General features: G+C 50.4%; 1 protein-coding gene and 1 long non-coding RNA gene across 4 annotated transcripts in view; one reads left to right on the top strand and one right to left on the bottom strand.

Annotated features, from left to right (window-relative positions):
• Positions 1 to 24043, top strand: part of LSS (lanosterol synthase) — a 30499-nt gene extending 6456 nt beyond the window's left edge. For 2 of the 3 annotated variants that reach the window (XM_061424145.1, XM_061424151.1), the window contains exons 7-22: positions 109 to 244; positions 471 to 579; positions 1213 to 1331; positions 2421 to 2518; positions 2775 to 2802; positions 4356 to 4412; positions 5033 to 5104; positions 5371 to 5421; positions 5951 to 6100; positions 6398 to 6494; positions 7233 to 7338; positions 19482 to 19547; positions 19939 to 20019; positions 20533 to 20703; positions 21454 to 21532; positions 21928 to 24043. In XM_061424145.1, coding sequence (XP_061280129.1) covers positions 109 to 244; positions 471 to 579; positions 1213 to 1331; positions 2421 to 2518; positions 2775 to 2802; positions 4356 to 4412; positions 5033 to 5104; positions 5371 to 5421; positions 5951 to 6100; positions 6398 to 6494; positions 7233 to 7338; positions 19482 to 19547; positions 19939 to 20019; positions 20533 to 20703; positions 21454 to 21532; positions 21928 to 22059 — 1552 coding nt within the window. In that variant the 3' untranslated portion in view covers positions 22060 to 24043. The other variant, XM_061424156.1, reaches the window with a different exon arrangement.
• Positions 9110 to 21714, bottom strand: LOC133251587 (uncharacterized). The gene is made up of 2 exons (XR_009737697.1): positions 21596 to 21714; positions 9110 to 9573 (listed from the first exon to the last, which is right to left on the bottom strand). It is a non-coding gene; the product is annotated as an uncharacterized LOC133251587 (long non-coding RNA).
• Positions 24044 to 24695: the final 652 nt, after the last annotated feature.

Below are 24695 nucleotides of genomic sequence, written 5' to 3'. Positions count from 1 at the left end.
TGTGAAGCGCTGAGGGCTGTGCCCACTTGGCTGGAGACAGCCCTGCCTCCGGTGTCCACTTGCTGAAACAGTTGTGGGGGGGTGCCCACTGACATACTCTGCCCCCAGGCTGTTTCCTGACTGGATGCCCGCACATCCCTCCACCATCTGGTGCCACTGTCGGCAGGTGTACCTGCCCATGGCCTACTGCTACAGCACGCGGCTGAGTGCCGAGGAGGGCCCGCTGGTCCAGAGCCTCCGCCAGGTGAGCCTGCCCGCACGTGCCTGCCCCAGAGTGTAGCCCCGCCCCATGTCCCTGAATGACTGCCTGGGGGGCTATGCTGTTTGATAGGTCCAGTGAGCCTTGCGGAGCGCCCTGGGATGGACTTGGGGAGGCTGTGCTCATCAGGGTCTGCCCGGGGGCAGAGCAGGAATGGGGGCAGGGGACCCAGGGCCCAGCAGGTCTGGGCTGAGGCGCTGCCTGCCTGCAGGAGCTCTACCTGGAGGACTACAGCTGCATCGACTGGGCCGCGCACAGGAACAGCGTGGCCCCGGACGATCTGTACACGCCGCACAGCTGGCTGCTCCACGTAGTATATGGTGGGTATTCCCCCAGCGCCCCCCTCCCCGGGCTGGCCAGGACCCCGGAGTCGGGGGACATCTGAAGTGATAGGAAGGGACACTGCCCCTCAAAGGGTCTCCTTCTGCCCTTCTCACCATCCTGTGTTGGGGTCCTGTGGGGACGACGGGGGCCGGCCTTGCACAGCTCATGTCGAGCAGACCTGCCTGGCATTCGGGCTCCTGGACAGAGGATTCAGAGCCTAGGGCCTTGGGCCGGGGGTGTCTCCTCTGTGGAACAGAAGGGGCGGTCCCCAGAGCCCCGTCCAGGCCCAGCTCCCATGGATCCATCAGAGCCCAGCGCCTCCCATTGGTGCTGTGTGAGCAAGCGGCATGTTCCCCTTCGCCCTTCCATTCATCTCCCCCGCCCTCCACTCCCTGCCCGCACACCTGTCTGCTCCCCGCCCCCCGCCCATCTGCTCGTCCCCACTTGTCCATTCACTCGTTCCCTCACTGCAGGATGCTGTTCCCTCACTGCAGGATGCTGGGGTGGGGCGTCGGGGGCGCGGCACAGCCGCCCAGGCAGGCCGGTGGGGGCAGAGGCTGCCTGCTATGATGGAGCCAGCGCTCCTCCCATGTCTGCTGTCATTGACGACCCCCTACCACGCCCCACAGCCATCCTCAACTTGTACGAGCGCCACCACAGCACCAGCCTGCGGCAGTGGGCCACCCAGAAGCTGTATGAGCACATCGCAGCTGATGACCGCTTCACTAAGTGCATCAGCATCGGCCCGGTCAGTGCGCTCCCCCTGGGTGTCTGGGCCTGTGTCTGTGGGGCTGGGGGTGGGGTCTCCCCCAGGTGAGGTCTCTCCTTGGGATGTGGCCTCCGATCCCCCAGGACCCTTGGCCTGGCCTGCACTGTCCCCGACCTGCTGTGTCTAGAATGCTGCTCCTATTCCCCCATTCTCCACCCCCTCCTCCCCTCCCCCCATCCCACCCCGATGGCCACTGCTGGCCTCCTTCTTCTTTGGAGGGCCCCTGTGCTTGTCTCCATTCCTGACTCCTGATGAGTCTGCTGGCTCTAGACTCTCGCTTCACAGAGCCTCTGGGCTCCTGACCCGGCTTTGCGTGTGTGCCCAGGCGGCCATCACAGGGTCAGTCGATGGCCTGCAGCCTTAGGGCAACGGGTACAGGAGGCAGAGTTGTGTGAACCAGGGGCAGGCTGTGACCTCCATGCTAGGACCCCCACAGGGCCACCGTGTGAGCCACATCCCTGACCCTGCTGGCAGGTGTTTGCTGGGCCACATGGTACCTGGGGCCGTAAACCACCACTGCTCCACTGAACGGCCCTTTCAACATTGGGCAATTCTGTGTGGGCTCTTAGTGCTGCATAAACAAGTTAGACATTGATTTGTGACCTCTTGGGTGGAAGGGTTGGGTCTCTAGAACTTCTGCTTTGAGCAACAGGCCCTGGCTCACTGGTCTCACTCCCAATTCTCTCCCATGCCCCACAGACAGCTCTGCCCTTGGTCCTGAGTTATCTCGAACAGCTCAGGACACCCCACACCCAGGCGCCCACGTAGGGTCCCTGCCTTGTCTGTCACCTCGTGGCAGTCCTGCTCACCCACTGGCTGGCTTGCGTCCCCTCTGTGGGTCACCCTGTCTTTTCCCTGCTGCAGTGCCCCCTCCCTCCAGGCACACCTGCCTTGGCTACTCGCTGCAGCCTGGTTTTTTTTTATCTCAGGGCCTGGAAGCAGAGAGTGCTTGGGAAAGTGGTCAGAGCAGTGGCCTCACCTGCAACAAGGCTGTGCTGGGGCCGCAGCCCTCAAGCCCAGGAACCCGGTGGGTGTGGGGCAGGGCCCTGACCAGGCTGTCTCCTGCAGATCTCGAAAACCATCAACATGCTCGTGCGCTGGCATGTAGACGGGCCAGCCTCTGCTGTCTTCCAGGAGCACGTGTCCAGGATTCCTGACTACCTCTGGTGAGTGTGCGGGAGGTGAAGCCAAGAGCTGAGTGCTGGCCTGTCTGGGGGAGGGTGGGCACAGCCTGTGTGTCCCTCAGTCTGCATTCCAGGGTGGCCTCTTCCCCACTGGACCCTCCGCATGCTGGGTATGGGGGAGCCTCCTTGTGTGTCCCGTGCTGCTCGGGTGGGTTACTCTCCGGACGTGGACTCTGGGCCCCTGATGTCTGGCACTGCCTGTGCTCCCTGACCCAGGTCATTCTCCCCCTCCTTGTAGGCTGGGCCTCGACGGCATGAAGATGCAGGTGAGGGCAGTGGGGCCGAAGCTGCGTCCTTGCCACCGTCCCCGCCCTGGGTTTGTTCACATCCCCAGTCTCTCCTCCCCACATGGCCTGTTGGCTTGAGGTCCTGTGTCTCAGGGGTGTTGCTGGGCCCTCCCGGGTGGGTGCCGTCTGGCAGGAATGTTGACGGGCCCCCAGGATGGTGGGAGAACCAAGGGCTGGCAGCCACCCTCTGTGAGTGGTCTGTACACTGAGGTCACTCAGCCACAGCTCAGAGGGGACGAAGGCCACGGGGGGTTCTTGGCACTAGCTGACTGCTGCTGGATGCTGATCTTGCAGCTCGCACATGGGGTCTGGCTGGTGGGGTCAGGACAGTCAGAGGAGAGCCCCTGCCCTCCCCCTGCCTCCTGGAGCTGAGTCCCTCTTCAGGGTCCTGAGACATGCTCCCTGTGGGCGGGCTGTTTGTGCTGTTTGCTGGTTTCCAGTGTCTGGATGCTGTAGATGATGTTCCCCCCACTTGTGTCCTATGCATGGCCCTGGGGGTGGGGCTGCGGGTCACAGGGTGGCCTGGGCTGACCCGGTCCTGTCCCGGCAGCAGGGGCCCCAGAGGCAGCCAGCCAAGAGCTCTCGGGCTTTGCTCTGCTGTCACTCAGTGTGGAACAGGGCGCCCCCAGCAATGTCCTTGGGTCACACTAAGTGCTGGACCCCTTGGGATGGGTGCACGTGAGCCTGACCCTGCCCAGCACAGACCACCTGCCCAGGTGCCCTTGCTAAGGGTGCTCAAGCCTCTCTTCCAGCTTCCTGGCCCTTCTTCCAGCATTCAAGCCCCTCTTCTAGTTGCCTGGGCCCCACACTGCCAGTCTTCTGTGAAGTATCCCAAAACCCACGAAGTTGAGGAAGGTGGTGAGCCTCCAGCCCTGGAGCTTCTGGTTCTGACGGAACTGCCATGCTGTCCCCTGGATCTCATGGCAGCCTGCAGTGGCGTTGTGCTGTGGGCTCGCTGGTATCATGATTTCACCCAGGAGGCTGATCCTTAATGTCACCTTCATCCTACAGTCTCCCGGTGTCCTTCTCTCCTGGGCCATTTGTCCCGAGGGTGTCCACCTTCTTCCTGCTCTGTGCCCTGATCTGATCAGGGCTTGATCAGATCAGGTTTTTGTGGCCTGGGGCTGCCTTGGTCGTGTGCTTTCTTCCCACATGTTGTCTGGCAAGGCCATGATGTCTGGGGCTGCTGAGGGCCACCAGTCTGTCTGGGCTCCGTGCCACTGGGTGGGCAGTAGAGGCCAAAGCATCCAAATCCTGGAAGTGCCCTGAGGAAGCCCTGCCCTGGCTGATATTCTGACTAAGGCAGGTCGGGCTGCCTGACCCATGTCTGTCTGCCAGACCACCCACTCAGGCCCCTGTGGGTGTCAGAGTGCAGAGCCCAGAGCCTGGGGTCAGGGGTCAACTGGGCTCCCACCTCTTCAGGATCCGGTGGAGGCCCCTGCACCCTCTTTGACCCTCTAGGCGCCTGTGGGATCTAGGAAGTTGGGGTGGAGTGCAGGAGAGGCAGCTATAATGTTATCCTTTCTCCACAGGGCACCAATGGCTCACAGATCTGGGACACCGCGTTCGCCATCCAGGCTTTGCTGGAGGTATATGACATTGTCCCTCGTTCTTCAGCTGCCCTTCCTGTGTGTCTACCCCTGCATTCAGTGGACATGGCCCCTGCTGGCCCTGACCCTCCCCTCAGCTGGGCTCTGAGCCTCTTGCCTGGCAACTCTGGGTTGGTGGGGGGTTGGTGTTTGAAGGCTCCAGGGACAGGGAGCCTTGGAGGGTGGTTCCTGAGGTGATGAGGTGGTGGGGTCTTTGGGAAGGGACAGTGGGCTCCAGGCCCTCTCACTGCTCAAATGGCTCATTATGGATACTTCTTAGTACATGCTGGAGAGAAATAGGAGCATGTTTTCATGCTGGTGGGAATGAGGAATGATGTTGGCAGGATGGGGAGCCCTAGGAAGAAGTGTGGGCCACGTAGCAGCCTGCCTTAGACAGGCAGGGACCCTGTGTGGTGGGCTGGGGCTGGGTGCAGTGGAGAAGCCTGCTTCATTGCTTCACCACGTCCTGCTGACTTGGTGGCAGAACCCAAGCCCACCGAGACTTGGAGGGGTTTGCCTCTGGCTCCTGGGAGTGGCTGGGTGTCACCAGTAGCGTCCAGGGACCAGCCACCGTGCAGACATATGCTGCCGAGCATCTCAACCCCTTTTCTCTTTTCTAGGCACGTGCACAACACAGGCCGGAGTTTTGGTCCTGCCTGCGGAAGGCGCATGAGTATCTCCGGATCTCACAGGTAAGGCCAAGCCCGGCCCATGCCTCCCACAGATGGGGCTCCCTCCTTCCCTCTGCCATCTCCCACTCAGGGTGTGCCCGATTGTGGATGGGGGAGTGGGTCAGGGGGTGCTGCCTGGCGGGGGGTTCCTCTGGTTCTGGTGACTGAGGGGGCAGGAGCCCTGGGTCTCTGCGCCTCCCACTGCGCTGGCCGCTCCTGCCCATCTGCGCGTGTCCAGTACGGTAGTGATGTGCTCCTCACCCCCGCTTTCCCTGTGTGCTGCCCAGGTGCCAGACAATTTCCCCGACTACCAGAAGTACTACCGCCATATGAGCAAGGTATCACGCCCTGCACCACCGGCCCTGTTTAGCTGGACCTTGCCTGTGAGGAGGAGCTGCTCCCAGTCTTCTGGGGCTTCCTGCTCTGATAGACGCACAGGGTGGGGTTCCACCGGGGCACCCATGATGTTCCTGACCGTGGAGTCGTGTACAAACCCAGTAGCTGAGCTGCCAGGGTTTCACTGCATCATGTGACACATACGTGCACTCAGCAGAACGTGCAGATGTTAAACAAGCTGTCAGACGTGAACGAGAGGGAGGAGGGCAGGGCTGGCTGGGTCGTTCCTGCAGCGTGCGGGGCGTCAACATGGCCACGGCCACGGCCACCTTCCCACAGCGGCTGCTTGTGCCCTTCCTGAGGTGGAGCCTGCCTGGTAGAGGCTGCAGTCCTTGTGCTGGAATCTGGAGGCCTGTCTGCATGTGTGTGGCCTGGGGCTGTGGCTGTACTTCCCCATGATGGTCAGGCATCAGCCCTGCAAGGGCAGGGAAGATGCCGTGGCCTCCACACTTACAGCCCCGCACTTTACAGGGTGGCTTTAGCTTCAGCACGCTGGACTGTGGCTGGATCGTGGCTGACTGCACGGCTGAGGCCTTGAAGTCCATCCTCCTCCTGCAGGAAAAGTGTCCCTTTGTTTCCAATCATGTCCCACGAGAGCGGCTTTTCGACACTGTCGCTGTGGTGAGGCTGCTGGTTGTGGGGCTCCCATCCCTGAGGGTGCTGGGCACGCCGAGTCTTGGCCGCCCAACCACAGACCCTCTTAACCAGGTCTTGTCAAAGTTTTACATGGAGATGGCTCGTTTGGTGGCGCATATGTGATTTATAAGTGATAGGCACGTGTGTGCTGGGAAGGGATCCCAGGTGGTCCCAGGGTGCCTGGTTGACAAAGTGTCCACTGTTCTGGGCCCACAAGGTCTGGGCTGCTCCTCAGCTCCTTGCCTTGCGCGGATTCTCAGGACCTTCTCTCACTGGTTTTAGTTGCTGAGCTTGAGAAACCCCGACGGAGGGTTTGCCACCTACGAGACCAAGCGTGGGGGACACCTTCTGGAGCTTCTGAACCCCTCCGAGGTCTTCGGTGAGTAGTTGACCTGTCACGTGGCCACGGACTCAGGGGCCCCACATGTCCAAGGCAGGCCCTCCTGCCAGCGCCTGGAGCTCTTTCCCTGCTTGGGGGTGGGGGTTGGTGCACAGTACCAACCAACTGCTGGCGGGTGAGGTGGATGCGGGCAGACGCTCTGAGGAGCCCCCAAACACCAGAACTGTCTGGGCTCCTCACCTTCCAGGGTGTGGTGACCCTGGTGGTAGATAGGAAAGCTGCAGTGTGCCTCTCGGAGGTGGGGGCGGCCTCACTGGGGCTCTCAGGTCTGAGCCTGGGCCACCCCTGCTCTGTGTTCCATGAGGGCCGGCCTGCTTCCTGAGCGCTCCTCATGGAGCCCGTGAAGGGCGGTGATGGCGGGGCCGCTCACCTGTGTCCTCCCAGGTGTGGCCCGTGTGCACCCTGTACACGGGTCTCCATTTGTTGGGCTCCTGTAACTGGCAGGCGTGCTCCCATGCAAGCCTTTTTAGGGTGGGTGCGGCTCCGCTGTACGCCCTGCTCTTTCACCCTCCTACCAGCCTGGCCATCTTGCAGCACAGACAGGCCTCCAGGTCACCTGCGCTGGGGCCACCCTCCCACCGGTGGCCATGTCCCCAGGCTGGTCGCCGGTGACATCTCCTCCTTTCCTCTGGAGGACAGTCAGGCACCGTGTGTTACGGCACTCTCCTGTCTCATGGTTTGGCCTGGATTGCCTGAGTCTTTCCTTCCGTTTTCCAGGGGACATCATGATTGACTACACGTACGTGGAGTGCACCTCAGCAGTGATGCAGGCGCTGAAGACTTTCCACAAGCAGTTCCCAGACCACAGGGCCGGGGAGATCAGGTAAGGGGTGCTTGGCCACGCAGCACAGGTGCCATTAACTTGGGGGCAAGAACTCAGACAACCTTGATGTCATTGAGAGCAAGCCATTTGCTCACTTGGGTGCTAGGGCGGGGGGCCCATCTCAGAAAGGGGGCTCTGGAATGAAACTCATTTAAAAATGGAAGAGGTTCAGATGCTTCTGGATGTGGTTGTATGCCCTGAAGTATATCAAGTGTGTGTACTGGGGGTCAGAGTAGCACAGTTATACCATAAAAGCTATTCTTTGCATCTTCTTAATGTTAAAAGAGGACACATGAAGGTGTACCTAGGAGATACCACGGTTCAATTCCAGCCACTGCAAATGTCAGTATAATGTGGGTCACATGAACTTTTTGGTTTCCCAGGGCGTTTGAAATTTATGTTTATGCTATATTGTAATCGTTTAAGTGTTCAATAGCATTATATCTAAGAAAAATAGATCTCATTTAAAAACATTTCATCGCTAAAAAATATTAACCATCATCTTAGCCTTCAGCGAGTCGAATTGTTTTTGTAATAATAACATCAAAGATTACTGTTATAGATCACCACAACTGATACAATGGTAATGAGAAAGTTTGAAATATTGTGAGAATTACCAAAATGTGAGAGACATGAAGTGAGCAAATACTGCTGGAGAGTGGCCTGATAGACTTGTTCGACGCAAGGTTGCCATGAACCTTCCGTTTGTAAAAAAAAACATAGTATCTGCAAAGTTCATAAAGCAGAGCGCAATAAAGTGAGGAATGCTCCACCTGTATTCAAATCATAGAATTTTTACATACACCTTTCCTGGTACAATTTGGCACATGTTCAGAGAAGCACACAAACCCTACATGTGGCCCTTGGGTGAATAATGAAGTATTCACCCACACACCCGTGTGACCACATCAGGCAAACACGTTACCAGAAGCTCCCCTCCTGGTTCTCCTTCCCACTGTGATCCCAGGTGGAACCCCACGTCTGTCTCCACTGTCAAATACAGATCCCATACTTGGTTTATGCATGTGCTGTCATGGATCTTTGGGGGTCTCTCAGTGGGTTATGATGAACCATCCTGCTGTGAACCCCCTTAGACTTGTCTTTTGGGGCATAGAGGTTCCCATTTCTTGAGGATGTGGATGTGGACTTGCTGTGTTATGGGGCTTCTGTGCAATTTTTGTAGATTTTCCTTCATCCTTGTATGATTCTATTGTTTCATGATTCTTGGTCTTTATGTGCTTTCCTTTTTCTAGATTGTTGGACTTGGTAAGTATTTTGTTCAGGATTTTGTCAAAGGTTTTTATTTTGTTAAATAGCTAAAGGGAAACCAAAGAATCGTTGAAGCAGTAATTAGTAACAATTTATCATGCACACACCACCAAAAAAACAGTTTGCAAACCAAGAGCGCTCAAACCAAAACTCTGAATGAGAGTTGGGTATATATTGTTATAAAGCAGCTTATATTGTGAGAAAACAGAACGTTTATTCTTCACAATGATTGGTTTACAGTATTAAAATTTTAAGTGTTTACTTTGTATCAAGGTTGAGAAGCAGTTTTCTTTATGATTTCCAGAGGTGTAAACAAGAAATGACCCAGGTCAAGTTAGTCTTGCAAAATAAGCTAAATTAGCCTTTGTGTGTATGATTGAGCTGGTTTTGTCTGCTTGGGGAATTTTCAAGGCTGCACTCAGGTTTTTGGTCACTGTCTTGGCTGGCTGAGAGGATCACCAGCCAGGGTCACATTATTCTTTGTCTCTACCGTTGGTATCTCTTTTCTCATTAGTTGAATTGACAGATGGGAGGGCCATGTACTCAGGATATTCATCATTCACGTTGTTATTGCAGATTTCATCCAGTTGTCTCATTCTGAGGCTAGCATTTGGCATGTGAGTGGCTGCTGATAGACATTTAAAACCATTGAGAGTTTAATGTGATAACTATAAAAAGAACAACAGTCAAGATTGAAAAATTTCCCAGAGCCAAAATTTCATCAGTTAAGTAAATCAAATGGGTTATCACCAGATTCAGGTATTAGCTTTCTGACTCAACCTTCAAAAACTTTAAACGTTGTTTATGTAACACATATAGTGTGTCAGCAACTGCACATCCTCAGCGTTCCTCAGTAGGAAAGGCACACGGGGGCTTTACTTCAGGAGGCAGTACTGCACACGTGCTTCCACCTAAATCAGTCCTTTATATGATCTGAGCCATCAGGTAATTCAGTGAGAAGCATTTCTGTGGAAACAAAAGAAAGCAATGAGTAATAGTTAAAGCAAATTATAATTTCAGTTTCTGAGTTTGGGGAGCAGCCAGTTGAGACAATTTCTGGGTGTTGGGTTCAAAGCATTGTCAGATGAAGTGAGGACAGGCGTGGCAATCAGATAGGATAGTCCTGGTTCTCAGTGTGAGTCTCTGGTGATCTTTCTGAGTGGCCACATAGCAACAAGCATGAAGACTGTCCTCTCATGAGCTGTTGAAGTTTGTATCAAGTTGTCCAGCTTTTGCTTGCAAGGTTTGGGAAAAGGGCAGCATTCGTTTTGTAGTGAACTCAAAAGATGGAAGAAAATTGGAAGTGTTAGTTTGAAGAGTTCTATCCACATACAGGAAGAAATTAGAAGAATTCAGGATTCAGTCCAGTGTACACTGAGAAAACAAACTTCAAAGACAGTTAATGATGCTAGCATCTAATGTACATCAGTTCAGTTCAGTTCAGTCACTCAGTCCTGTCCAACTCCTTGTGACCCCATGGACTGCAGCATGCCAGGCCTCCCTGTCCATTACCAACTCCTGGAGTTTACCCAAGCTCATGTCCATTGAGTTGGTGATGCCATCCAATCATTTCATCCTCTGTCATCCCCTTCTCCTGCCCTCAATCTTTCCCAGAATCAGGGTCTTTTCCAATGAGTCAGTTCTTTGCATCAGGTGGCCAAGTTATTGGACTTTCAGCTTCAACATCAGTCCCTCCAATGAATACCCAGGACTGATCTCCTTTAGGATGGACTGGTTGGATCTCCTTGCAGTCCAAGGGACTCTCAAGAGTCTTCTCCAACACCACACTTCAAAAGCATCAATTCTTTGGCGCTCAGCTTTCTTTATAGTCCAACTCTAACATCCATACATGACTACTGGAAAAACCATAGCCTTGACTAGATGGACCTTTGTTGACAAAGTAATGTCTCTGCTTTTAAATATGCTAAGTTGGTCATAACTTTTCTTCCAAGGGACAAGTGTCTTTTAATTTTATGGCTGCAGTTACCATCTGCATTGATATTGGAGCCCAAGAAAATAAAGTCAGCCACTGTTTCCACTGTTTCCCCATCTATTTGCCATGAAGTGATGGGACCGGATGCCATGATCTTAGTTTTCTGAATGTTGAGCTTTAAGCCACCTTTTTCACTCCCCTCTTTCTCTTTCATCAAGAGGCTCTTCAGTTCTTCTTCACTTTCTGCCATAAGGGTGGTGTCATCTGCATATCTGAGGTGATTGATATTTCTCCTGGCAATGTTGATTCCAGCTTGTGCTTCTTCCAGCCCAGCGTTTCTCATGATGTACTCTGCCTATAAGTTAAATAAACAGGGTGACAATATACACCCTTGATGTACTCCTTTCCCAATTTGGAACCAGTCTGTTGTTCCATGTCCAGTTCTAATTGTATGCAGTTCTTCCTGACCTGAATACAGATTTCTCAAGAGGCAGGTCAGGTGATCTGGTATTCCCATCTAATGTACATAATGGTGTGTTGTTGAAGAATAGTTTTTCTATCCATAGTAACCTCTGTTTCTGTCAAAGATACCCAAGTCCACTTTCAATAAACTTGTCCTGATTATTTATGTAAGTGTAACTGGAATAGTGACTGACCATGTAAGCTTTTTAAAATCTGTTTTGCTGAAGCTTTTCATGAGGAATCTCAGATTAGACCTTCAGCGTCTCTTTAGGCTAAGAGGCCAAGCCAAGGAATTGTCCAGTTATGGCCTGTTACTGGAACAGATTTGTATTGAACTTTCACAAATATGTATTGTTATGAAAAATTAGAATGTTTAATAGGAGTTTTAGAATCGATCTGGGGGGACCAGATTGGGAGAAAAAGATAACTGTTTACCAAATTGCTGTAAGTTAAAGATAGCTTAAAAGAGAAGAAAAGGGGTTCTTTAAATTTAGAAAATGAAATGATAAAGAATAAGCAATGTTTTAAATTAAGTTATAAAAATTATAATTACCTTCATCAGTTCATTTAGTCTCCAGTGATTAATGCTTGTTGATCTTGATCTTTTGTTATCAGTTTTATGAATTCACCAGTTTTCTGCCAGAGTTCTGGAAATTTTTACCCAATTCAGTGTTTTGATCCTAAACTTATCAGAAACCTTCATTCTAGAGGACTTGTCAGAGCCTTTTCCATGAATCTCTTTGAAGATGAAGCGCTTTTGCAGGAATATTTTTGCAAAAGCCGCAAAGTAAAACAATAACTATTTTTAAATAATAATAACTGTTTGTAAATGACAATAATTGGTATTATGACTGATGACATTATATCAAGGCATACCAGATTTTTGGGAATTTCATGATTTCTGATTGTTGTTTAGTTGCTAAGTCACGTATGACTCTTTTGTGACCCCATAGACCATAGCCTGCCAGGCTCCTCTGTCCATGGGATTTCCCAGCCAAGAATACTGGACTGGGTTGCCTTTTCCTTCTCCAGGGGATTTTCCCAACTCAGGGATCAAACCTGTGTCTCATGCATTGCAGGCGGATTCTTTACTGCTGAGCCACCAAGAAAGCCTGTGTTTTTTGGAATATTTATATTAACAATTTCCATATAAATATTCCCTAAAAAAAAGTTCAGCCTCACTTCTTATTTAACAATATTTCCCATGAAATTTAACACATAATGAAAGTTAGATATTTGTTAAAAAATTTTTTTTCTTTCTTTTAATAGAGAAGACTCAGTTTTCTTAAGTAATCAAAGACCTGATAAAGACAAATCATAGAATTTTAGTTTCCTAGGCATATTAAAGGTAAACAAAAATCTTTCTTATTAAGATCAGACCAACAATCTAAGAAAAATATCCTTTTAACAAAGAAAAACAAATCCTAATTTTGTACCACTGTGATTTTAATATTAAAATTCTTCCTTTTTAAAAAACTAGCATAAAATCCATTCTAATCTTAGTTGACTTGACTAAACATAAAATTCCTTTCTTAAGATTCCTTTTCTATAAACCTATACCTTTTTACATACTTAAGGTTTTGTCCTTTTTTGTTTTTTATTCTGGAACAATCATTTTACCTTAGAACAAAATTACTTTCTTTTTTCCTTGAACGAAAATGCATATTTATCCCTCATGCCTTCTACTGAAAACATACATCCGACTTCTCCTATATAGTCCACGTTTTTCATCCGTATTATTTCTTGTAGTTTTGTAAACAAAGGAACAAGCTTAGCTCTTTTGCAAATCAGTTTTGGCAAGGGAACTTGCTATAGGCAGTTTGTATTTTCTTTGAAAAGCCTCTTTTTTAAATGCTGTCGTTTCAACTTTATTAGTTCAAATGTTATTTTCTCAATTTCAAAAACTTACAAAGCTTATCTAGAAAGGATGCAAGGCAGTTGTCACTCTTGAGTGTGTGTGTGTGCGCTCAGTTGCTTAGTTGTGTTCGACTCTTTTTTTTTTTTTTTATCCTGGCAGGATAGCCTGCCAGGCTCCTCTGTCCATGGGTTTTTCCAGATGAGAATACTGGAGCGGCAACACCATATCCTCCTCCAAGGAATCGTCCCGACCCTCGGGACAAGCCCATGTCTCTTGCATCTCCTGCATTGGTAGGCAGATTCTTTACCACTTCACCTGGGAAGCCAGTTGTCACTCTTAGAGGATAGCATAATTGCCTGTGAACTACAGCAAATGATTGTGAACTCTTTCTACATAATACAGTTAAAATAAACCATATGCTTTTTGAAAATTACATTATGAGATTCCCTTGTGTCTACGGGTTCATCCTGGCATTGTTTGCTAGAGTGGGAAGGACCAAACAGGCAGGGATGCAGGATCCCCACATAGCTGCTGAAGGGGATTGCTCTCTGAGTTGAGTAGGCAGAATAAAGATTTGAAAGATGGGAGAAAAACTTCTGAACTGGTGGCAGCTTCAACTATAAGCTGTGACTGTCTTTGAAAACTTCACCAGAATTACCAGCCTTGCAAGTAGTTATAAGATTGCTCCCTGGCTGAAATCTGAAAAGACAAGGCAGCAAAGCAGGGGCCTAGGTTGCACCTGGCTTTGAGGAGTTACAACTGTATTTGCAGAACAGGACGGGTGGTGTGGCTGTGCTGGCCTGTTTGGTGCACAGCCCTTTGTTACTCAATTTGCTGACCTATGAGAATGGTGATTTTCAAACATGTGGAGTCATTCCTTAGAAGAAATACAGTGTACATTACAGCCTGTATCTTTGCATGTAAAACCATGGAACTAACTGAAAGAAAAGTTTAATAAATGGACATGTGTTTCTTGTTTTCAGTATATGCCATGTATGCATTCTATTTTGTACTTTATGAAACTATTACTTATATATAGACAAATGAATCTGTAACAAATCTATCTATAAATTATGGATAAAATTGAAGGTGTACACTATTTCTTTATATAGATATAGATAATATATATTTTCTTTATTTTACATGCTTATGATTCTTTTTCTTTAGAACTATAGAAAAGACAGATTGATCTTTGTAATGGAAGCAGATCATTGGTTTCCAGAGGGTGGAGGGAGCATCAGGAGCGTAAGGACACATTAGGAGGATGGTTTGTCCATTGTCCTGAGTATGACGATGCTTTCTCAAGTGTATGCATGTCGTAGAACTTACTAAATTAAATACTTCAAGTAATATATCATATGTCAATTATATCTCAATAAAACTTCTTAAAAAAAAAATCTAAAAACACAGGTACTTGTATCTTTGCTAGGCCAAAGAAGAATGAAGTCCTTCACCATAAAGAAAAAGGATATTGAAGTGGGGAGAAAACAGGAATAGGTTAAAGGTCAGATGGGTTGGGCTGCACCTCAGTGGGGCTCCACCAGCACTTTTTAAGGTAGGCTTGTCAAACAGCCAGGAAATCCAGGCCCGCTAGGAGGAGAGGCACTGGCACAGGTAGCACATTGTGCCCAGGCCCTTTCAAGTGTTATGTCCCTAATCACAGCGTAGGACACACATCCCAGTCTCTCGGTGCTCTTTGAAATGGATCTGTCCACTTGGGCCTGTCCTAGACCTGCTAAGCCACAGCCTGCATTTACATAACATCCCAGATGATTCATAGATAAAGTTTGTGAACTGCTAACCCAAAATATCAATACACAATAGTCTTTCTTGTTTAAAATTAATGATAATGTTAATCATAATTCTCCAATAGTCTATGATCAAAGTTTGAGAAATAAGAAGTTGCAGTAAGTCCTCCCACATAGGAGGAAACTCTCTTGTGCTGTGCTGTGCTTAGTTGCTCAGTTGTGTCTAACTCTGTGCAACCCCATGGACTGTAGTCTGCCAGGCTCCTCAATCCACGGGGATTCTCCAGGCAGGAATACTGGAGTGGGTTGTTATGCCCTCCTCTAGGAGATCTTCCCAACCCAGGGATCGAACCCAGGTCTCCCTCATCGCAGGCAGACTCTTACTGTCTGAGCCACCAGGGAAGCCCACCCTGGGTCTTGCAGATGCTCCAAGGCACATGCATAGCTGCCCGCTGGGCCCTGGGGTAAGGGATGGGTAGTGCTTCTGTGCTAAGAGCTGAGAACAGTTACCCTCCAGTCCTTCAACAGTTGGCAGGCTTCCAGAATAGTCATGTTGGACACATTCTGCCAGTGCAGCTGTCCTCCTGGTGGGAGAGGGACTCCTGTGCTGCCTGCCCTGCCATCTTTCCAGGATCATCTGCAATTGATTTTGATATTGATCTTCTAACTAGACAGTTTGCTAAACTTTAATGAAGTTTTTAATATACTTTGGCTTATATAGCAGTCTTAGGTTTACAGAAAGATTGCATAGAGGGTTCCTGTTTAGCCACTTCCCTCCCACCTTGTTTCCCTGTTATTGATATCCTGCATTAATTTGGTACATCTTTTTTTAATTTACAATTGATGAACCAGTATCGACACATTATTGTCATCCCAAGTCCACAGTTTACATTCAGATTCACTCTTTGCATTAAAAATTTTTTGGTGCTAACATAATGGGTATTGTGATTTTAATTTCAGAATCGAATTGTTCATTGTGGTAGAAAAACAGTTGTCTATTGTATATTAATCTTGTATCCTGCAACCTTGCTGTAATTATTTAGTAGTTCCAGGAGTTTTTTGGTTGAGTCTTTGGGATTTTCTATGTAAATAATCAGGTAATCTGTGAACAAAGACAGTTTTATTTCTTCATCCCCAATATGTATACCTTTTATTTCCTTTTCTTGTCCTATTGCTTTAGCTAGGACTTCCCATATGAAGTTGAATAGGAGTGCTGAGAGTGGACATTCTTGTTCCTGATTTGGCAGGAAAGCATCTAGTTTCTCACCACTAAATATAATATTAGCTATAGGTTTTTGTGGCTGCCCTTTATCAAGTTGAGGAACTTGAGGAACTTCCTTTCTGTCCCTAGCTTGCTGAAAGTTTTTTTTTTTTCTTATCACGAGTAAGTGTTAGATTTTGGTAAATATTTCTTCTATAGCTGTTTTTTTGGTCATGTGATTTCTCTTCTTCTTTAGCCTATTGATTTGATAGATTGCATTATTAGATTTTTCAGTGTTGAACCAGTTGTTTCATACCTGGGATAAATCTCACTTGTGATATGTTATTCTTTTCATACATGATTGGATTGGATTTGCTAATATTTTATTGAGGATTTTTTAATGCCTGTGCTACTGAGAGATACTGATCTATAGTTTTCCTTTCTTATAATGTCCTTATCTGTTTTTAGTATGCTGTGCTCATCAAATGAATAAGGCAGAATTCCCTGTTCTGGTCTTTGGAAGAGATTGTAGAGATGGTATAATTTCTTCCTCAAATATTTGGTAGAATTCACCAGTGAATCCATCTAGACAACTCTTTCTGTTCTGAATAATTGCTTATAGATTCTTTTGGGTTTTCTCTTAAGAAAGCTTACAAATGACATATTTTTCCTTTCAATCCATAGGCCTGTAGTCCATTTTCTTGTTTCATTGCCCTGGCTGAGACCTTTAATATTTTGCTTAGCAGAACTGGTAATAGTGGCATCTTTGTTGTATTTCCTGCTTTTGAAGGACAATGCTTCTAATATTTCTCCATTAAGAATGACATTTGGAAGCTTGCATCTGTGTCCAGTAATGAACAGCCTGAAGTTTTTGCTTTACCACATCACTCTTATCTGGCTGATTGAGAAGCTTACACTGAGCTCCCAGAATGAACCAGGGAAAACATTCCTTCCTCTTTGTATTCCCTAGAAGAGTTTGTGTAAGATTAGAATGATTGCTCTTGGTGATTTAGTAGAATTCACTTATGAAATGTCTAGACCTGGGCAAAGTTTGTTTTTTATGCACATCTTTAGTAGTTGTAGGACTATTCAGGTCCTTTACTCTTGAGGCAGTTTTGATAAGTTAATATTCTGATTTGTACATTTTGTCTAAGTTTCCAAATGTATGTGTTTTTCTTTTTTTCACTTTTTAATTTCTGCTAAAACTAGAGTCATACCACTCTTTTCATTGCTGAAGTTTTTTATTTGTTCCTTCATCCTTTGTACTAGTATCTCTTGCTGGGTGACAGTATTATGACAGACTTGGTCGCCCAAAGCAACACACGTCTATCACCTCGCAGTTTCTGTGGGTCAGGAGTCTAGGCACGGCTGAGCCAGGGCCCCTGCTCTGGATTTCCCTAGGTGGCCGTCGGGATGCTGGCAGTGCGGGGGCCTCACCTGAGCCTCAACTGGGGTCTGCCCCAAATGCGTGTGGTTGTTAGCCTGTTTCCATCCCCTGTGGGTTGTTGGCCGCAGGCCCCATGTCCTTGCTGACTGCTGGCTGGAGCCACCCTTGAGCTCCTGCCACGTGGGCCTCTGTACAGTGGCTCCATGACAGCCAGCAAGGGTGGGTCCAGTAGTGCCAGGAGTCCATCCGCCAGTCAAGGGGAGCTGGAGGCAGTGGCCGTCAGCTTGCAGGGTCAGCTGGCTACATGCAGGTTATGGGCCACGGCTCAAGGATGACATGGGCTGAGTGCCTGGGGGCAAGTGAGCATTGTGGGGGCTGGGTCATCCTGAGGCTGTATGCGTACCTTCACCTCTAGCCTTTTCAGAGAACCCGGTCTTCTTCAGAAGTATCAGTTAGGCCTGTGATGGATCTTCTCTGCCCTCTGAATGTATCATTTTCTCTCTCACTTTATGTTTACTTAGAAAATTTCATTTGTGTGACTTAAACCTATCTATATCACTGACCCTGTTTTTGGTGACACTGATCCCCTTTGTAGCTGCTTCTCTTATGGGCTTGTCCTTGAGGTTTTCTCTCCTTCATTTCCTCCTTTATCTGCCTCTTCACTCTCCTCCTGTGACCTGTGATTACTGTTTCTTCAGCCTTATATCTCCTCTATGAACCATTTGTCTTTACATATTTTAAGGAAGATCATGCTCATACTTATTTTATGTATTTTAAGGGAGATCATGCTCATATTGGGCACAATAAAGGACAGAAATGGTATGGACCTAACAGAAGCAGAAGATATTAAGAAGAGGTACACAGAAGAACTATATAAAAAGATCTTAATGACCCAGAAAACCACAGTGGTGTGATCACTCAGCTAGAGCCAGACATCTTAGAATGCAAAGTCAAGTGGGCCTTAGGAAGCATCACTATGAACAAAGCTAGTGGAGGTGATGGAATTCCAGCTAAGCTATTTCAGATCTTAAAAGATGATGCTGTGAAAGTGCTGCACTCAGTATGCCAGCAAATTTGAAAAACTGAGCAGTGGACACAGGACTGGAAAAGGTCAGATTTCATTCCAATCTCAAAGAAAGGCAATGCCAAAGAATGCTCAGACTACACAATTGCACTCAACTCACATGCTAGCAAAGTAATGCTCAAAATTCTCCAAGCCAGGCTTCAATAGTATATGTATCGTGAACTTCCAGATGTTCAAGCTGGATTTAGAAAAGGCAGAGGAACCAGAGATCAAATTGCCAACATTGTTGGATCACTGAAAAAGAAAGAGTTCCAGAAAAACATTTACTTCTGCTTTATTGATTATGCCAAAGCCTTTGACTGTGTGGATCACAACAAACTGTGGAAAATTCTTCAAGAGATGGGAATACCAGACCACCTTATGTGCCTCCTGAGAAATCTGTATGCAGGTCAAGAAGCAACAGTTAGAACCAGACATGGAATAATGGACTGGTTCCAAATTGGGAAGGGAGTACGTCAAGGCTGTATATTGTCAGCTTGCTCATTTAACTTATATGCAGAGTATGTCATGTGAAACTCTGGGCTCCAAAATCACTGCAGATGGTGACTGCAGCCATGTGATTAAAAGATGCTTGCTCCTTGGAAGAAAAGCCATGACCAACCTAGACAGCATATTAAAAAGCAGAGACATTACTTTGCTGACAAATATCCGTCTAGTCAAAGCTATGATTTTTCCAGTAGTCATATATGGATGTGAGAGCTGGACCATAAAGAAAGCTGAGCACCGAAGAATTAATGCTTTTGAACTGTGGTGTTGGAGAAGATTCTTAATAGTCCCTTGGACTGCAAAGAGATCCAACCATTCAATCCTAAAGGAAATCAGTCCTGAATATTCATTGGAAGGAGTGATGCTTAAGCTGAAACTCCAATACTTTGGCTACTTGATGAGAAGAACTGACTCATTGGAAAAGACCCTGATGCTGGGAAAGACTGAAGGCAGGAGGAGAAGGGGATGACAGAGGATGAGATGGTTGGATGGCATCACCGACTTGATGGACATGAGTTTGAGCAAGCTCCGGGAGCTGGTGATGGACAGCAGCCTGGTGTGCTGCAGTCCATGGGGTCGCAAAGAGTCAACACGACTGAGCGATGAACTGACTGACTGATGTTCTTTCTTCTGAGGCGGTAGAGTGCGGGGTGAGGGCTGCTGGTGCACTGCTGCTTTGCTGGAATGGACACCGCAATGTCCCACTGTGTTGCAGGGAGACCCTTGAGCAGGGCTTGCAGTTCTGTCGGCAGAAGCAGAGGCCTGATGGCTCCTGGGAAGGGTGAGTGCTGCTGGTGGGTGCAGATGCCAGGGGCAGGGGTGGGAGGGGGGCACTGTGCTGCCCAGAAGTCTCTGGACATGCACCTGGGCCTTCCCCCACAGTCACTGCTCAGTGTTTTGCTGGGCAGTGAAGCCAAGGGCGTTGGAAGGACTTGGTGGCCTGATGGCTCCTCACCCACTTCCTCTGGGCTTGGATCCAGCTTGTGGAGCCGTCTGTGGAGGCCAGGTTGGGCGGGTCTGTCTCCATGTTGAAGGCTTATGGATGTTTTCCTTGGAAACAGATGCAGCCCCTCCCTGCACACCAGAGGGTGCTGGGGGTGTGCCTGCAGCCTGTTGTCTGGCACCCTGCTGAGAACTCAGGGATCGGGCTGTTCCCCCTTGTCTTCCTCCAGCTCCTGGGGTGTGTGCTTCACATACGGTGCCTGGTTTGGGCTGGAAGCCTTCGCCTGCATGGGGCACACCTACCATAATGGGTGAGTGCAGGCATTTGCCCTGTGGTTGGAGGGGGTCTTCTCAGCATAATACTCTGCTGGAGGGTTTCTCCCTCTGATGTTTGACTTTGGGGTTGTTTTTACATGCTTTTAAACACTGAGAGAAGATCAGTTTTCCAGAAAAATGTATGAGGTGCTGTGCCTCACTGCTCTGTAGAGCCTCCTTGCTCGTGTGGGGCAGGAAGCTTTCGGCCCTCTGCCCTCCCCCAGCTCACCTGCCCCACCCAAGTCCTACACCTGGGCTGGAGCAGGAGCAGCCACAGGCCAGGAGGCTGGCCAGGCTGGGTTGTGTCATGTGCGGGAGCCCATCTGCAGTTGTCTGGTCATCTCCCCAATCCTGTGATGCTGGTACCTCTGTCCCTTTCACCTCCCCTCTGGCACGCTGAGTGCAGGGGGCCCACACCCCTGTCTCCGTTACCCAAGGAAGCCCAGCCAGGGTGAGGAGGGGCAGGGATCCTGTCCAGAGTGATGGCCCTGCATCTTCTGTCTCTGCAGGGTTGCCTGTGCGGAGATCTCCCGGGCCTGTGACTTCCTGCTGTCCCGACAGATGGCAGACGGAGGCTGGGGGGAGGACTTCGAGTCCTGCAAGCAGCGTCGCTATGTGCAGAGTGCCCAGTCCCAGATCCACAACACGTGCTGGGCCCTGATGGGGCTGATGGCTGTCAGGTGGGGGCTTGAGGCCTGTCCCAGAGCCACAGGGTCGGGCGGAGGAAGGACAGTGAGCCAGCAGCCAGGGTGGGCACGGCAGCGGAAGGAGGGGGAGACCTATGGGCCACCTTCATAGGTGACAGGTTCACAGGGCCAGGTGGTGGGTCCTGCAAAAGGCCTCTGAACAAGGTCAGCCAGGGCACAGGCTGTCAGGGCATGACTGTGTGGCAGCACCTGCAGCAGCTCTGCGTCACAAACATATTCAGGCATGCAAACATGACACGCACACGCAGAGTCATGCACACAGACGTGTACGTGGTGCCCCAGTCTGTGCCCCCTGTTGGATTTGGGGCCATTGGGAAGCCTCCCTAAACCCCTCAGAGGAAGGCCAAGGATGTGGGCAGGGGCAGACAGGTTGCACCCTGACCTGAGCCATCGCGCCTCCTGGTGCCTCATCCTGCAGCGAGCAAGGTTAGGCCCCTGAGGACCTCTGGCCAGGTGGACGGGAGAGCACTGCTCATGGCAGGGACAGCTCTCTTGGCCACAGGTGGGCTGTCCTCCTGCCCCTTTGTCTCCATCCCAGTGGCATTCCCGCTCCTCAGGATGTCTGGAGGACTGACTTCCCAGCAGGCCTGGAGGTTCAGGGTGTCCATCATCAGGCAGCGTTTCTCATCCTTGTCCGTGCTTGGCTGCGTGAGCCTGAGGACCCAGCTAGAGGGGGTCTCATGCAGGGGGGTGGTGGGAGTGTTCAGTGCCCCTCTCCCCCAGGCACCCTGACGTGGCGGCCCTGGAGAGAGGAGTCAGCTACCTGCTTGAAAAGCAGCTGCCCAATGGGGACTGGCCCCAGGTACGTGTGGCTCCCCCCACAACAGGGCCCCATGCCCCTCATGGCCTGTGGGCGGGGTTTCACCTGGGGGGTTTGGGCGTCACAAATATCACCAGGGTTGGAAGCAGGTCTGTGATGGTGGCAGGTCCTGATGGCCAGGGCTGGTGCACATGAAGCACTGGCTGGTGGCAGGGTTGGTGGCCTCTCACTGAAAAGGAAGGGTGGGAGGGCATGGGGTCATGCGATCAGGGGAGGGTGACGCGCCTGCAAGGGGCTGGTGGCCCAGGCTGAGGGTTGCTGCAGGGCCTGGGGTCCTAGAGGTGGGGGGTGGTAAGCCCGCCTGCTGAGGTCAGGGTCTGGTTCAGGGAGCTGTCCTCCACCTAGTGGAGCCGCTGTGTTAACCCTTGTCCTTTCAGGAGAACATCAGTGGGGTCTTCAACAAGTCCTGTGCCATCAGCTACACTAGCTACAGAAACGTCTTCCCCATCTGGACCCTCGGGCGCTTCTCCCGTCTGCACCCCGAGAGCGCCCTCACTGGCCACCCTTGAGAGCCCGCCTGTGGGTGCCTGGGTGGGTAGTGGGGTGCTGGTCTCGCGAGTTCCAGGGGAGGTTGGGGCGGGGCGGGGCGGGGCCTGCTGTGGAGGTGAGGCCTTCAGACTTGATTTCCAGCTGGTGGAGCAATTTCTGGCTAGAGGAGCACTGGTGAGGGGAGCCACCGGATGAACCTTGACGCTGGATACAGCGCATTGCGTTCGTGGAACCGCCTGGAGCGGTACCTGGCCTAGCTGTGGGTAGGGCTGGGAGCTTTCCTGACCAACCGCTGAGTTCGGGAGACCAGCGGCTATGCCTTGTACACATCCTGCTGCGCGCTGACGAGAGCCGGCTCGCCCTGCCTCTCTCTGGCTGAGGGACGTGCTAGTCTCATCACCCTCGCAGGAGAGGCTGGGCCTTGCTGTTCACCGAGGCCGGTTGGGCTGTCTGGGATTGGGGACCAGAATCGGTGAGTGTCCGGGGCTGCTCAGAGGAGAGCCAGATGCTGTACGCTGGCCCCACCCCAGGTCGAGGTTCAGCCAGCTTGTGGGGCGCCAGCATGGCTACCTCGAGATTAGAGTTGTCTCCTAATGAGAAGAGCAGGAACCTGAGCTAACTCAGGGTGAGGGGTCGTGAGTGGCCCCACATGGGGTCGACCCTCATGCCCCCTCCAGGGTGCTGCCTCTCAGTTCTCCTCTGGCTTCTAAATGCCTCTGGTCTGGCGTGCGTGGACTTCGGGCTCAGGTTGGAAAGTCTGAGTCCTGGAATTGCTTCTGACCTCCGAGGATGGGCAGCTCACCTGCGCAGGGCCCCTAGGAGTGTGGCTGTGAAGGCACAGAGCTTTGATGAGGGCCGGAACCAGGCCTGGTGTCACCCCTGGGCCCCACCTGCTTCTCGCCCACCCCAGGGCTGGAGCGACCCATAGAGGTGCCACCTCCCCTTCTAATGGCAGCCCCAGCCACGCTCCCCCAGCCAAGTGCTCTCCCTCAGACAGCCAGAGACACCTGGATGCCTCCCTGCTCCCACCATTCCTGCCGGGAACCCTGAAGGTCTCCCAGAGGCTTGCCCCCTGTGGCCTTGCTCCCTCCGGTCCTGGGACCCCCAGTGCTGTCCCTGACGTCTGTCTGGGGCTCACCTGCGAGGAGCCTTTTCCTGAGCTGCCCCATTACCCCTCCCCCCAACTACCCCAGGTGGTGGTCCTCCTGCTTCAAGCCTTGCAGGGCCTGGGCACAGGTAGGCAGGCAGGTCCTGCTGCTCTGCCAACCGCCCGGCTGGCACCTAGTGGTGTTTAGCTGTGCTGGTTGAATGTCAGCACTCTCTGCAGGCACTTTTAAAGGAGTGTTTATGTTGCTGAAGGTGCTGTGCTGGACCCTTTGGGATCTGTCCACTCTGCTCTTGTTCCCGCAGCAGACGGTGGTTTACCAGTTTGGGCTGGCAGTGGACACTGCCAGGCGTGACTGGGTCACTGGACAAAACACTAAGCTTCCTGAAAAGAACTCCACCTTTATACTGAAACAATGGAAGCCACCTATCTCACCCGTTACCTTAGTACCCAGATCCAGCCCCTGGGCAGAGGCACGTAGTGCCCTTGTCTTGTCCTGGGAGCAGTCACGGACTCGGGTCCTTCATGCCCCGTGGTGGACACTGGACCACCACCCCTCAGCCTCAGGGAGAGAGGAGCTGCACAGGATAAGCAGGAGGCACTCTAGTTATCTGAGGGAGAAATACTTGCCTCAGGCTGATTAAAAATCAAGTTCTGTATCCTGGGTGAAGGATTAATGGGTCTTGATTCACACTGCTTTTCTTTTGGTTATCAGGAGCAAAATCTGAATGTTCACCAGGACATAAACCAGATCTGACCCTTTGAGGGATTCTCTAACCAAAAGTGCTTAACGCATAATAAAAATGTACCTCCAAGAAAGTACTTTCCTTACTGAGCATAACCAATGTTGATACCTAGATCTGAATTTTTTTCCGGTAATAAAAATGTCTAAAAACTGATGCCATCAACTGTGGCTTCCTCATTCTCTCAGCTCTCAGCAACTAATTACAGGTTAATTGGCTGGCTTGATTTAGTTTCATCTCTCCATCTGCAGTAAAAAGTTTTATTTATGACTCCCGTTGTTTAAAAAAAAAAAGGGTTAGAAGCATAAGACAAGGGGACATGAAGGCCAGAAAGTCAAAGGGGACTGGGAGGGACATTGCTTGACTTGCTTGGTGTTGTCAGCCTCCAAGCTCCTGGCTCGGCTTTCTCCCTGCTTGTCAGGAGGGGGCATCTGAGTTCTTCTCTTCTCCATAAGGCATCTGGGTTGCAGCAGGATCACAGGAACTGCCCTTGGAAGTGTCCACGTTGGAAGCTACAGATGCAGCCCTGGAGAGCTCAGGAAACTTCCTAGGTGCCCTGGGGCAGCCAGTCTTGACATTGGTTGCGTTTTTCACTTGGAAAAATGCACCTCAAGGTTGCGTTTTTCACTTGGAATTTCTGCTGCTGTTCTACAGACCCTCCTTTCTCACTCAAGGTTAGGGTGATACTGGTAACTTCAGACTTACTTGTCTTTAGTGAAAATGATTCACCCATTAGTTTCTATGAGCCTATTATTGGTACATGACTTCCAGGCTTCCTCATGGGAAAGTACCACTCGGGGGCTGATTG

The sequence above is a fragment of the Bos javanicus genome, chromosome 1, assembly GCF_032452875.1.
Source record: "Bos javanicus breed banteng chromosome 1, ARS-OSU_banteng_1.0, whole genome shotgun sequence".
Classification (NCBI taxonomy): domain Eukaryota; kingdom Metazoa; phylum Chordata; class Mammalia; order Artiodactyla; family Bovidae; genus Bos; species Bos javanicus.
This window is presented reverse-complemented; position numbering and strand designations above follow the sequence as displayed.